This window comes from Atractosteus spatula, chromosome 6, assembly GCF_055471065.1.
Source record: "Atractosteus spatula isolate fAtrSpa1 chromosome 6, fAtrSpa1.hap1, whole genome shotgun sequence".
NCBI lineage: Eukaryota > Metazoa > Chordata > Actinopteri > Semionotiformes > Lepisosteidae > Atractosteus > Atractosteus spatula.
Window position 1 is genome coordinate 52,068,594 of NC_142711.1, and position 14,442 is coordinate 52,083,035.

At 36.0% G+C, this 14,442-nt stretch overlaps 1 protein-coding gene across 1 annotated transcript in view; it reads left to right on the top strand.

Annotated features, from left to right (window-relative positions):
• The window catches only part of vipr2 (vasoactive intestinal peptide receptor 2), a 63,487-nt gene that overhangs the window by 33,079 nt on the left and 15,966 nt on the right, over positions 1-14,442 (top strand). The window contains exons 5-7 of the mRNA XM_088918535.1: positions 8,874-8,971; positions 12,949-13,087; positions 13,689-13,839. Coding sequence (XP_088774661.1) covers positions 8,874-8,971; positions 12,949-13,087; positions 13,689-13,839 — 388 coding nt within the window. The remainder of the gene's footprint in view (positions 1-8,873; positions 8,972-12,948; positions 13,088-13,688; positions 13,840-14,442) is intronic.

A 14,442-nucleotide genomic window follows, 5' to 3' on the forward strand; every position in this document is an offset into this window, starting at 1 on the left:
GGTAAAGAAAGCACTGTTGCCTCATGGCATCCTTAACCACAATACCTTACGCATGTGCAGAAACAAACAGCTGTTCGGTGGCGCTGAATTCAAACATTTGCAGAAGGTTCTCGGCCAAAATCGGTCACTTTTGAACTTCAAAGTTCGGATTAGTGAAATTTCATTCTTATAACGAATTACAAGGTACAAATTCTTCATGTTTGGATTAGCGAAAATTCGTATACCGTGCGTTCTTTTACCAGGGTATGAGTGTATTTCAACTACAATATATTTCACATGCATAATCTTCCAGCACAGCATTCATTCTATCTCCAGTGTGCCCTAAGTGTAACTACCATGGATATCATTTTATCTGGACAGTGACCTATCCACTCCAGCGGGATTAATCCATCCCACTGGAGCTTGTCAAAAAGATGAGCATCCAGCTCTTGATGATTGTGACCATGCACAATCGGTCTTCTGTCAGGCTACCTTTCCTTTTGTCTCACATCCCATGTCCTCTCAAAGGGGTCAATGTACGAATCCCTCTTTCCTCCCTCCATTAGGGCCTGGTCACTCCTTTCCTTTCAGGTAGTGCTTCCCTCATAAGCTCGTCAAGGCCCCAACCACCCTCTCTTTTCCAGTAGCCCCTTCCTCTGTTAGCATTATTTCAGCTCTGATAGCATTGCATATGCTCTGAGTCCCTTCCCATGCTGAAGCTTGGAGCAGACTCTCTTCTTTTCTGATTGCTCCTCATTAGTGGCTCTGCACCTTTAGCTAATTCTATGTTGTTTAATTAATGAACTTCATATGAAATGCCATAATGCAGCCTGAGCAACCTTGGGAGGGTGTTGTGACCCCTTTTTGTTCCTTCCTGAAACTTCATGGAGACATTCGGACACGATATATACAGTATCACTCAGCTGGCAACTATCTCATTATTGTTCCATGCTGTTGTTCTTTTTTTTATGGTCAAACTTTTGGCTCTTTTAAATTGGTGAGGCTGGAGCTGATGAGAGGTTAGCTGATGACACAACTAGAGGAATGACGTGGGCACTTGTCTGTGGAAGATGTTTTTCAGCGTGATGATGTCTGTGAAAGGAACAAATGATGTCTTTTGAGTGGAGATGTAGAATTTAGAGTTGTTTTAGTGGCTAAGGTAACACGTAGTGGTCTGTCTTGTGCTTAAACGTCTAGGGATGTTGTGTTTGTACTTTTATGACTACGTTGCTATGGTTAGTGTTTAAATTGTGTCCCATTCACAATTCATATTATAACAGATCTTAGCTTTGTTGCATCATAAAGTGGCTGATATTGTGCAGAAGAGCTTTGACAAGAACAAACCACACAGAGCCACTTTAAAATATTTAATTAGATGATTAATAGCAAGTATAAAACATAAAGGAACAATAGATATCACATCCATCTTCTTATTGCGTAATTTAATATTTCTTGCATATGCTACAATATGCACCATGGGCAAAACTTTTCTACATTTTTGTCATAATAAGACCTACATCATTAAATTAATGCAGTACAATTATAAAAATAATCATTACTAAAGTCTAAAGGAATGTTTGTAAAATACTTTCTGGAAAATATCAAATGTTTTGTAATGCAGAATCTTAGCCAAGCATAGAGACAGGCTAGTAAACTAGGCACATTCAGTGAAGTTATTCTGTCTTTAAATTTAAGTTGAGAGTAATCAATTTTGTAAATACTAAGCTGGATGTTGCTCTATGAAATCAAGCAGAAAAATACAAAGATATAGGGGTTCATGTTTTGTGGGAGCAATAAGGAAGCACAACTGAGGGCGTGCTATATCAGCCAAAAGGTTAATGCTACTTTCGAGCAAGAAAGACACAGTAAATGGTCCATTTTATTTCCCCCAAGTGAGGAAAAACTTCATCAGCATTTACTTACAATTATGAACATTTCCATAACGCCCTCACTGTTGATAGCACACTGCTTATCATTGATGTCCACTGCACAGTATGAGCACCTACAGTAAAATGTCAAGACAATTCCCATTGTTTTGAAATTTTATTTCCTATGTATATTGGGTTATAAATCTAGATCTAGCAGACGTGATGAAATAAAATCTATAATCTCAGGATCTTTATTATTAAACTCAAGGATAACTTGTGTGTGATTGTGTGTAAGGGCAGCAGTGGTACTGTGGTTAGCATTGCTGCCTCATTGCGCTGGAGTCCTGGACTCGATAACTGGGGTGTTAATTGGATACTGTAAAACATGACTGTCTGTGTGTGCCCTGCGATGGACTGGCATACCGTCCAGGCCGTATCCTGCCATTGCTTGCCGAGATCGGCTCAGGTTCCTCTGCGACACCTGTTTTAGATAAAGGGGTTGGGAAATGAATGGTTGGATGGATGGACTGTGTGTCATAAACATGTCTTCTCACTACAACACTCCTCTCCAAACACCTTGATGTCTCAGAGTGGGAAAAGAAACCCTGCAGCTGCATTGTAGTAAATGATAAATGAGATGAATGTGTTTTTTGCAAAGGAATAAATAAAGGTTTTGCTGAAAACAGAAAGAAGAAACACAGTATTTTGGCTATTGAGCCTTCTTCAGGTATTTTGTGTACAGTATGTACAAATATTACAGCAGACATATAAATGGTAAGGTCAAGATTTTACAGACTTTAATATTCCTATGGCTTTGATTTTGTTGATTTTTGTTAATATTTTTTTGGGGTGAGTAAAATATTTATTTTAGTTCTTCTGGGAGGTTTTATTACCAAGAATAACATCAGTGAAGGAGCCGTAGTCATGAAAGGATTGCGTACAGTGCAAACTATAAAGGTGATATATTTCATTTTTTAAAATATTTTTTCTCTCATGGAAAAGGCTTTTCATGAAAGTGCCATGGTTGTAAAAGTCAGTATTGATTTGGAAACAAATAGAACACTATGTTTTCCTGGCCACATACTGTTTACTGCTCTATAACTTGTGTGTCCAAATGCCACTTGACATTGTCATTCTGGTGTTGCTCATGCTGTTCACCTTTTTGCAAAATGAAAGGGAACTCATTTTTTTTTTAAAAGTAGCTTGTTTTTTTCTCTGTGAATTCCAGAGGGCTACTTTAAATAGACATTTCTTTTGATGCCGTTTCAGAATGTTTCATTCCTGTGATGTGCCAGCTTTAATTTTTCAAAGTGCAATCATGCAGAATCCCACCAGAGTGAAAAGTGACTTCCAATCATAAGAGACAAGTGTGTCAGCTTGTCTGTTGTAATCGTGCATGTCTTTGTAAATGGGGCTGATTTACAATCAAGCAAATCGGTAGTAGCTGAATCTTGGGTTTGTAGGTGTTCTCCTTCTTTACTACAGATGAAAGCTATTCATCACATTTTACATGAAAGCACTTCAGGCAGAAAATTGCTGCCTGAACATAATCTACCTTTTACTCTGTTGTAAAGTGAGTTCTTGTTTTATTGTGTAAGATATCTAAAAGCAGTGCTGTTCATTTTCTTTATTCAGTCCAGTGGAACTAGGCAGGCTTATAGGAAATTCCGAGGAACCAACATGCTCCTTGTCACATTTTTAGTTTTTCTCTGGCTTCCACTCAAGTTTTTGATGACTTTGAAGTGCTGACGAGAGCAACTGTAAAAATAAAAGGATGTACACCTGACCTCCTACAAAGCACGAATGCTCTGATAATAAGTGGCAGGGTCATGAGGGAGCTTGTGTGACATTTATTTTGCAGGGGATTTTCTTTGACCTGTTATTTATCATACTTCAGCCGTGGGGGGAGGAGGAATTTTGCCAATGCACTCATCATCTGCAAAGGGGAAATAAACTCTAAACCTCTTTCATCACGGGATGGAAAATTGATCTGCTCTTTTTAAGATATCTCACAGCATTGTCTTCTTTTAGTGACTTTCTCAAAACAGAGGTCTCTTTTGTACAAGAATATTTTTTTTATTATTTTAATTGTTCAGATTTTTTGTGATTCATTGCAGGGTAGAGACCATCATCTGCTGACTAAGTTGTAAAAATGGGTCATTAGGCCATCAGTGTTCATTTAATAACAATTGGTGGCACTTTTGTGTCAAATATTGGTCCATTAGTTTTTACTGTAGCTCTCTGCAGGAGGGATTAATTGCCATTAGCAGGCAGCTGAAAACACTAATACTGGTATTAGAAATTAGAAGTATTATGTATTTTCCTGTCTAGGTTTTGTTAAATGTCAGCACATTAAAATCTACTCTTTGTCACATATCCATTAATTAGAAATAGATGAAATTCTGAATACCAATTTTGGTTCAGTTAACCATATAACAAGTTCAATTCTTGACTGATATATAGGACATTCCCTCAGCAGTTTAATATGACTTTATTATGGAATGCCTCAAAAATTCATATGTCTTCAACATTTTTCTTTGCTCTGCACACAATGTTGAATACTGTGTTGTCCATTTGTGTTATGACATTTTAGTTCTTTTGTTTCTCAGTGGCCTAATTCTGATACACGTTGACATGTGACGTGATGGGAGCTGATTCCATTTAACTGTGAGACCCATTTAAATAAATTATTTTAAAGAAAATCTAAACAGTTTGCTTTTTTGGGCAGGAGATTGAAACAATTGAATAGATTTTTCTAATGGTGCAAAATGTTAAATAAACACTGTCACAACTGAACAATCAGAAAACAAAACAGAAAAGACAATCAAAAACAGAAAGAAGTATTCTTAATTAAGGTCCTTAAAGGTTAGTGGTATTCAGAGGCATTATTTTATAATCGCTTTTGCTCATTTGCTAGGAGACAACATTTCTTTACATAAAACTGCAAACTAGTCGAGTGTTTTTATAAAGAAAAGTTGACAGGTGAAACATATTTCACATATTTAGACAGTTTAAAGACAGTGATGATATTGCAATGTGAAATATTCAAAAGATATGCTTACTTTAAACGCAAGCTACTGTAATTATTTGTATTAGAAGAGAAGCTGGCAACATTTTATTTTTGGAAACTGTCTTGAATTGGATTTAATGTAGTGACTACAGCTCCTTGAAACAGCTTGTTCCATTTTGTTTTCTTTCTATACATTCTCTTTGCCAGTTTTAGTACATACTGTACATACTGATCTTTAAACTGTGTTCATGTGAGGTACTTCAGTATGTAAGTAGTTTAGTTCAAAATGCATTAAACATTGGGTATATTTAAATGGAATGATCTTTATCTGCAGACTTTGTTACATAAAAAAACTCCACAGATTAAAATGGTGGGCACTAGATATTCATAATCTTTAAAATATATTAAATATTTAGCAAATATATGAGGATTCTTTATGAAGTTATAATATCCCTGACTGTTTGTAAAGCCCATGGTGATCATTATTTCTCTGTAAATACTGTACCTAGTTTGTGTTTATACCCACTATTGGTGCAATATTTAGTGATTACGGTTTATGGACACTCTTAGCCAATCTTAAAATACAGCATTGCATGAGAATGTTGTTTATGAATAAAATTCCACATAATTTAATCACACTGCTACTCAGATGTTGAACATTTTTATGTGACATAATGTTATTATGCTACTCAGACTTTATTAAAAAAATAAGCTCCGATTGTTTTATGTAGAATAAAGTAATTTTTTAACCCAGTTATCACATTCTGTCCTGAGATCTATGATTAGCTAGTACATTTCTCTCAGAAAGACTGAATATCATACCATAGCTTCTCCTTTAATAATTTGTTTATCATGCTATTTTTACTTCTACTGCATGAGAAAAGAATAGATTATACATAAACTTTCTCCCTTCAACTTGCTGCTCACCATATGTAGTTTTTTTTCGTCTTATGTTTGGCCAAAATGTCACTGAAAAACAAGTGCAATGGCAAATATTCATCAGTGCAGCCTATTGCTCGCATTAGTTCCAAGACAAATTCAAGTATATTTCAATGTTACATTTTTGCAGGGCTCCTTTGGCAAATTGATGAAAAGTCTTCTACACTGTAAGGTCAATTGTCTTTACTGTTCGGGTAAAACAGTGAAAAATGGCAGATGGGCCCAAAATCCCCGTTTGTCAAATAAGATTTAAAAATACTAATTTGTTTTCTTCTTATGGTGCTATGTCTCCCATTGTCACACAATGCTAACCTGCCATGTTTAGATTTCCCAATTGGAAAAAAGTCACAGACTAAATATACAGACTCCATACTAGAGTATACTACTTCACTCCATAGTAGAGGCCAAAGTATGCAAATATGAAAAAAAACAACTATGTTTTGTTCAGAAACTGAATGCATAATGCCTTCAATAAAAATTTTGGGTTTTTCCACAACTTTTATAAAAGATTTCATTTTTTTTTGCAATGCTCATACATACAGTAAGATCGACCGCCCTAGACTTGTAGAGCCAAAACCTAGGCTTTATTTGTCATAAGCACATGAGAAATGTTAGAAATGAGAGGAGGCTATTTGGCACACTTAGCTCTTTTGGTCATTAGTAGATAATTAATCTGAAGATCCCATCTAGCCATTTCTTGAAAGAAGCCAGGGTATCATTTTTAAAGCAAGGCTAGGTAGCTTGTAATATACTCCTACAGCCCTTTAAAAAGTTGTCTTTAATCATCGTTTTAAAGGCTTGGTACTGTATATTGTTTTTTAATTTGTTAAATAGATAGTTTGTTCAAAAGCTATCCTCGGGGACCAGAATTAACCAGTTGTGATATAACAAGCCATAGAATTTCATACTTAAAGTTTCATAATTTGTTTTCTGAAAATTGTGACTTTTCAGTTCCATCCCTGGCTTGCTATGATGAAGAAGGATTTGAGCACAAAAGGCCAACTTAAAATGAAAATGTTGGATTGGATGTGCAACCTCTGAAATTTGACAAGTAACAAAGCAACAGGAGATATAATGAGGTCAACCAAATTATTTTACTTGCCACTGTTGCTGGACATTAAAAATTTGTAAACACAGTAGTAAAACATGTTTTTCCATCAATATAACACATCTTTGCTTAGTAATCCTAAATGAAACTGCTTTATAAACATTTTTTTTTAGTTTTCCTTTGTCAGAGAAGCTTAGCACTCAAAATTTATTATATGTCCACATCCTTAAAGTCCTTCTGTATGTCATCTGGATATAAACTTAATAAAAAAAACATTTTGAATTATGTTACATTATTTTCATCAAAAGTCACTGTGTGACTGCTTTTTTATAGGAATCAGTTCTGCTCTCTTTGCTGTGTGGTAAACTATATTCAGTCACTTTGTCTAACTTCACAACACAACTTCAATTGCCTCCCTGTAAGAATACATTTACCCCAGATTCCAAGCCATTACTGACAACCACATTATAATTTAACCATTATTTTACTTTCACTAAACATATCAGTGAAAATTGTATAGTAAAGTGAACATGAAAATGGGGGGGTTTATATATAGTGTAGGGGTTTTGTGCATTTACTGGGACAATTATAAATTGTAGCAGTAAATCACAAAATGATTCTTCGATGGCTTTTAGAAAACCGACCTTGCGAAACAACTCAGCAACGCACACACATGGATACTAATACACGAGAATACATTTATTAATACAGTACATAAAATGTGCATATAAACATAACAGATCTTATAGTGAGGGTTAGCAGAATACAAAAGGTATATATTCAAACACGAAGAGTTACAAATACCAAGAGATACATACTGTACATTCATTTATACCGTTTCGTTAATGAGCTTTTTGATTGCAACGTCTACACTAGATACTCAAAAGCTAGTACATCACTCATATGAATTAAATTGACATCAACTAGGGTTGAGGTAACAATTGAATTCTCGAGCTGCAGTGTACAGTAGAATGTTGGAAACTCATTCAATGTATGTGGATTCAGATCTCCACAGGCTGTTGCTGCGTCCAATTTTGTCCCCTGGCTCAGAGCCAGGCAGTCCTGGTGCAGCTGGAGGTGTGGGAGAAGTAGAGAGAGATTCCTGCTGCGGCACGCTGGCAATGCCTCTCTGAGGACATGGCTAGTTAGTTCTGGCTGAACTAGCAGAGTTTGTACACATGAAAAGTGACTGCGGGTCCGAGCGAGTCACGCTCTTTAGACGGGAATAAGACCGGTTCGTTCCCGATGTAGTGCTAGTCCTGAATACTTAGATTTAGCTGTCGACAGTTCCAACCGTAGTTCACTCGTTGATTAGGCGAGCACTCACAGTGGGTTACCGGCGTTTCACGGGGCTTGCTGCTGGGCTAACCTCGGGCAGATCCTTTGGTTACGCACGGGTGACCTCCAGTCTCGACTCTTAGATCCTGATTGGCTGATTAAGGTAGAGGATGAGTAACAATGTACTCTGACCTTAGGGTTAGATTTGTAGGGTTAGGGTTAAAGTTGTAATCAACTTGGGAAGAGACTCTCCCTTTGAATCTCTTAGACAAAAAGGCGTCAGAGATGACCATTCATTGAGGTGGCTGGAGAATCTCAGCCCTGGGAGCTGTACCTTATCAGAAAACTCTATCAGACAGAAAAACATCTTAAATCTGAACCACATGGAATGGCCTCTTTGTGTCCAGCACCACAGAGATGAGGGAGAAAGAGACTGACGGGGGGTGGGGAGGCAGCAAACTTAATTCCTGTATTATTTATAAGCATTGCCGCCACAACAGTATGTTGCCTTTTCCTTTTTTTGTGCTTGTAAAAAAAAACATTTACAGCACAGACGTACATTGTGTTCTGTACATGTTCTTCAAACCCTTGTGCACACAGTATATAACATTTAAGCAGTCTGTCATGAATATTTTACTAACTTAAGGTCAATTGTTCTCAAGTAATATTTAATGTAAGAAAGTTACTTGCTAATTTAAAAAGTTGTTCCTTTTTAACTTCATCTTCTTACACCAATGTTTCTCTTTTGCAGTTGATTTTTTACCTGGTGGTGAAAACTCTCTACACTCTAGGATACAGTGCCTCTTTCATAGCACTGACCACAGGGAGTGCAATTCTCTGTCTTTTCAGGTGAGGATTCTCTTTTTTTTCTTCAAAAGTACTGACGGTCAATCCTTACGAATCTCTGTTCTGCTCTTCAAGCGTTCCTTTTTAGTTTCATGGGTGCAGATAGGTGAAAATAATGTTAATGATGAGGACATTTGGACATTTGATTGGTAAATCTAAAGGATTAGCTACTGTGAGACATCTTACTGGCTACTCATGTATAGCTGACCTTAGCTGATGCAGTCTGTGTTTTTAAATTCTGATCAATGGGAATTAAAGATTGCTAAATGACAAACTTAGTGAATTCTCACCCAAACAAAGCTTTAATAATCTGTTAAATTATACATTTGATATGGCCCTTGTGAGATTGTTTACTGGGTGATAGAGAAGGGGTGAAGAATTATTTTGAACAGATAAGCAAACTGGAAGCAAGCTTCATGCTAATGTTGATAAAATGAAAAAATCTGGCTACTAGTGATAGTAATACGTTAGATTTTTTACCTCTGTCCATTATTAACCACCATTGAGGTTGCTCACAGTTTCAAATATTTAGGAATAGTAGTAGATGAACATTTAAACTTTGTAGAAAATACCAATTGCATTTTACGAAGGCCAGCCAGCATCTATTTTTCATCAAGAAGCTGAAAGGGTTTGGGTTGATTTAAAACGATTTAGAGAGGCATTGTAGAATGTTGATGGAAACATTTCCTTTGGTTTTGGTTTTTAGTTTTTACGGTGTGGTATCCTAAGTATAAAAAATAAAGGGGAAATTGGCCAGAATTGTTAGTTAATTTTGCTAGTAAAATAATAATAATAAGTGGTCAACCAGAGAAACAGCTTAAAGATCTTATTACAGTATATTGCAGTTTAAAGGAAAGCTCAGCTTATCATTGATAACCCCTCCTACCATCTTCATTCCCAGTTTCAACTGCTACAGTACCTTCAGGGTGACTTTTTAGAATGCCTACAGCCAAGAAAAATGACTACGAGAAATATTTTGTTCCCTGTGCAATTGGTCTGTAAAACACAGATCTAAGACGTTTCCTGTCAGCTATCAGATTAGTGTAACGATAATGTAATATGGGCTGAGCGAGATGATTATACAGTATGTATTGTTGAACGGCTAGAACTACTGTATTATTTTTTACTTGAGTTAATTTGATTGAATGAATTTAATGTTGAGTGTTATTTGTTTTTGTTGCTTTTTATGGTGATGCCATAGAATAATTTCCACTCATGTGGATGGACAATAAAGTTCTACAACAATAATGTTTTTTACAGTGCTTACGGGTTTATTACCACATTTATAACAAAGGTAAACAAACATGTTGAAAATCTACATAATTGCCACTGTATTATTTGGAAAGAACATGTGCTTTCAGTGTAACATTGTTTTTCATAGGACCTTAGACTGATTTTTAGTTAGGTAATTTCATTCAAACCAAACACAATAGCCCATCAGTACCAGAACTTACCCTGGTTTCTCGGAATGAATCATTCAGAGAGTACATGACTCTGCCCCTGGGTAGACCACTAGTCAATCATAAGACTACCCCAGCAATGTTGGATCCCATTAATACAGCTGAGTGAAGTACCTCACTCAAGGGGGCAACAGCAGGGTCTGCAGCAAGGGCTTGAACCCACAAACCAACAGGTATGAGTTCAGAGAACTACCCACTACGTTAGACTAATCAAATGGGAGACTGCATTGTGTGTATAAAATTTTAAAGCATGTAAATTAAATTACTGGATATGATGTCATTTTGACACAAAGGCACTAAAAGAGAGGAAAAAAAGTAATGATTGAGTGGCAGTTTGTATTCCTACTGTTGATTTTTCTAAGCGCTGGTGTTTATCTAACCTTAGGGACTTTTCCATCAAATGCTAATCTAGTTGTCTGCTCACCAGAAAGCTGAATGGCCTTAGCTAGTCTGAGTTGGTGAGATTGATTATCAGACAATGACTACTTTAAACAAAGAAAATGTGCCTGAAGACCGAGGACCATTTAGATTAAGAAATGTGCCACAGCACTAACTTTGCAATTGGAGGAAAAAATATTAAGGATGGAAAATATCCTTTTAGGCTTCCACAATACTGATATAAGTTTCACCACATACTGTATAATAAGACTCAAATAGGTATGATTTTGTTCAGTGTCAGCATTGCCTGGGGTTTTTGAAAAGGTCACAAATTTCACTTCAATCGGGAAAATAACATTTTTGTTTAGTGGGTTTGAAGCTCTGAGACATACTGTACCCATGACTGCAGTTTATATCCAGGTTCATATAGCATATGCTATATCTATGCAGTAGTAAACTTACAGTGGCAGAACATGTCTTATGAGTACTTCCATTATCTTTTAGAAAACAAGCTTTATTCTTTAAGGGCTCAAATGATATTCAAGAACAGTATTTCAAGAATGAGGATGACTAATAATTTATTATCATTTTAGATTTTTATGTGAAATATTTCTTTGTACAGTACTTTGCACTCTGCATGTGCACCAGATTTAAGTAGGATAAAGAAAGACCAGTCAGGAGTCATGACTGATACTTTTCTATGAAGTGTGTAAACAATGAAGAGTGTTTGGGGAATTTTCCAATTATAGTCACAGTCTCTAAACATTCATCTGAAATAGATGTGAAGTATTCAGCAATGTTTCATTCTTTGTTTCTTGAATAGCGTCTCAGCATTATATATGGACATTTCGGCTTATTATGTATTATGTTTAAATGAAATGCATGGCAACTATCTCATAAATAAAAGAAGAACATATTAGCAGATCCTTCCAACTTCTTATTCATACAATACAGTAGAGAAGACTGGCCAGTTTAAGTATCATAGATTTGAGAGGAATGCCAAAAACTGAGTTGCACTTTTTTTAAAGGACAAAAGTAGTAGCAATGTGTAGCAATGTGTAGTAAGTGGAAACACTTTGCAGTGTTAAATTATCAAAACTTTATTTGTATCAAACTGTATGTATCATGTATTTGTATCATATGCGAAAAACCACAAAGTGTGAAGTATAAAGACTTAGGACTTTACTGGGAAGGCTGTTTGGATATCATGGATAATTCAAAATACAGCATGCTTATCCTGGAGTTAAGCAATTCTGTGGGTCGCGTGAGGAACCCAGCTATAGGACAGAACATGCAAGCAGATACGACCAAATTAATATTGCTCTCAATTTCCAAACAGTTCTGCCGACAAATACTAGGTACTTATTAACTCTGCAAGCAAATCACATTGGAACATTCCTGAGGTAAAATGTCTGCTGCACAATCTGTACTTATTCACTCGTACATTGCATTATATTAGTCTTTACAGTAACTAATGAGCAGGAAGGGCCGCATCATGTCACAGTCTGTGGGAACTTGAGTGCGAATTTGCGACAACATGGTGACTTACAGTACTTTCACAAAGGTCACGGTTCGAAATTTGTCAATTTTTTCTGTATGATCAGTTAATTTATTTTGTTACTGAGATTTAATAACCAGTCTCGGGAGTTGGGACTGCAGTTCTTCTTTAAATAGTCTGTTATTGATGAGACAGGCATGCTCGTAAATTTAGCACAAGTGGAACAGATAACTGGTTGACTGTCGGGTTTTTAGAGGCTTTTCCGGTTACTGTAGTAGTGCTGGTTCTCTCCGCAGTGTACCTGTAGAAGCAAACATGACCAATACAGTATACACTTTAAGAAAAGAGGTTGATGAAAAAATTGGGAATTTATTTCACTTGTCTAAACATATTGGTGTACCTTGCCACATTCAATTTTTTCTAATGCAGCCCTAAACAGGCTCAGGGACATCAGACATTTGATTCACTTACTAGCGATGGAGTAGTTACCAGTATTTAATGTCACTTTTTTGCTGGAGAGAGGATTATTTCATTTCTCTTCCAGAACAAATAAATTATTTTTTTTTCAGTGGTGGGTGTAAGGTTAAAGGAAAGAAAGCAAAGTATCTTAAAGTGAAATTCCACTATTTATTTTTTATTCACAGGAAACTTCACTGTACCCGAAATTACATCCACTTGAACCTGTTCTTCTCTTTCATTGTGAAAACAGTCTCTGTCTTTGTCAAGGATGAGATTCTATATTCATCTTCCAGTCTTACACAGTGTACAGAGGATCTTTCGCTGGTGAGGATTCGCTTCCTGTTGTATTTCAGGATGTGCTTCTCCATTTTATCTGCCTTGTCATAGAAGATATCAATCACCAAAGTTCCTTAAAGTCCCAAATGGTTCACCATTTTTGACCAGATGCTTCTTTTTGCCAACTACTGTACTTTAATTGCATGGGTGGTACATGAAACTCCCCAGCAAAAGTAAATAGTTGATATCTTACCTTTTTAATTTTTTTTTTTGTAAACGTAGGTTAGACATGCAACAAATCAAAATGGTCATGCTGAGTTGTGATACACTTGAACAATCCTAAAGTGTGCTCCCCATCAGTAAGAAAGATTCATAGGAAGAAAAAAAGGGTTGCTGCAACATTTACAATATTTCTGATACAAGTTTACAAAGAGTGGTAGATACTGTATGTTCCATTATCTACCAAGAAGCCTGTAACAGTAAGACTCATGTCCAGCTTCCCTTTCACCTTTGTAAGTGGTGACAGAATGATACAATATGATACAATAATGAAAAAGATGCACTGCATTATCTTCTGAAGTCGGAATTCATGAATGTATCATTTAGTTTTTTTGCTTAATGCTAATTATATTTTAAAATATTATTTCAGATTGGCTGCAAGGCAAGTTTGGTTATTTTCCAGTACTGCGCTATGGCAAACTATTTCTGGCTATTGGTGGAAGGCCTATATCTTCATACTCTGCTAGTGGCAATTTTCTCAGAAAACAGACACTTTAAAGTTTATCTCCTCATTGGCTGGGGTAAGTAGTGATTTTCACTTTATTGTTCATAATATGAGGTGTGAAGTCCAATGTTTCAGTGTGATATATAATGTAAAATGGTAAAAACAAAACTGAGGAAATAAAGAGAAGTGTGACATGTTGCCAGTGTCACTGAATCTCAGATTTACACTCCCTGCTATTTACAGTATATTAAAATAAAAAGCTCTTTGCTACATAAAGAGAAGTAAAATTTACATAGAACTAATATGTGTGATCAAAACTAGAGGAAACAAAAACAACATTTTGAATAAACAAGTACTGTAATTGAAGTAAAAAGTATAAAAGTATGGCAGTTATCATACAGTCTCCTATTCATAGTATTAATTTCCTATCAATTCCTATTCAATGGAACTCTATTTGCATTTTCTGTTTTTCATACTGGTAAAGCTCTTGATTACTTGCATGTATTACCTCTTTTGTTAATTAGGCATTTTAACTGTTTTCTGCATTCAGCCATTGATTTCCTGCTTTTGGTTTGTTGTTACCACGTATTGTCAAAAATAGAAATCCATTCAGGCTGTTCTCAACCTGTTTTAATCAATCGTTGCTCCTTTACAGATATCTAAGCAGCTCTTAGGTTAC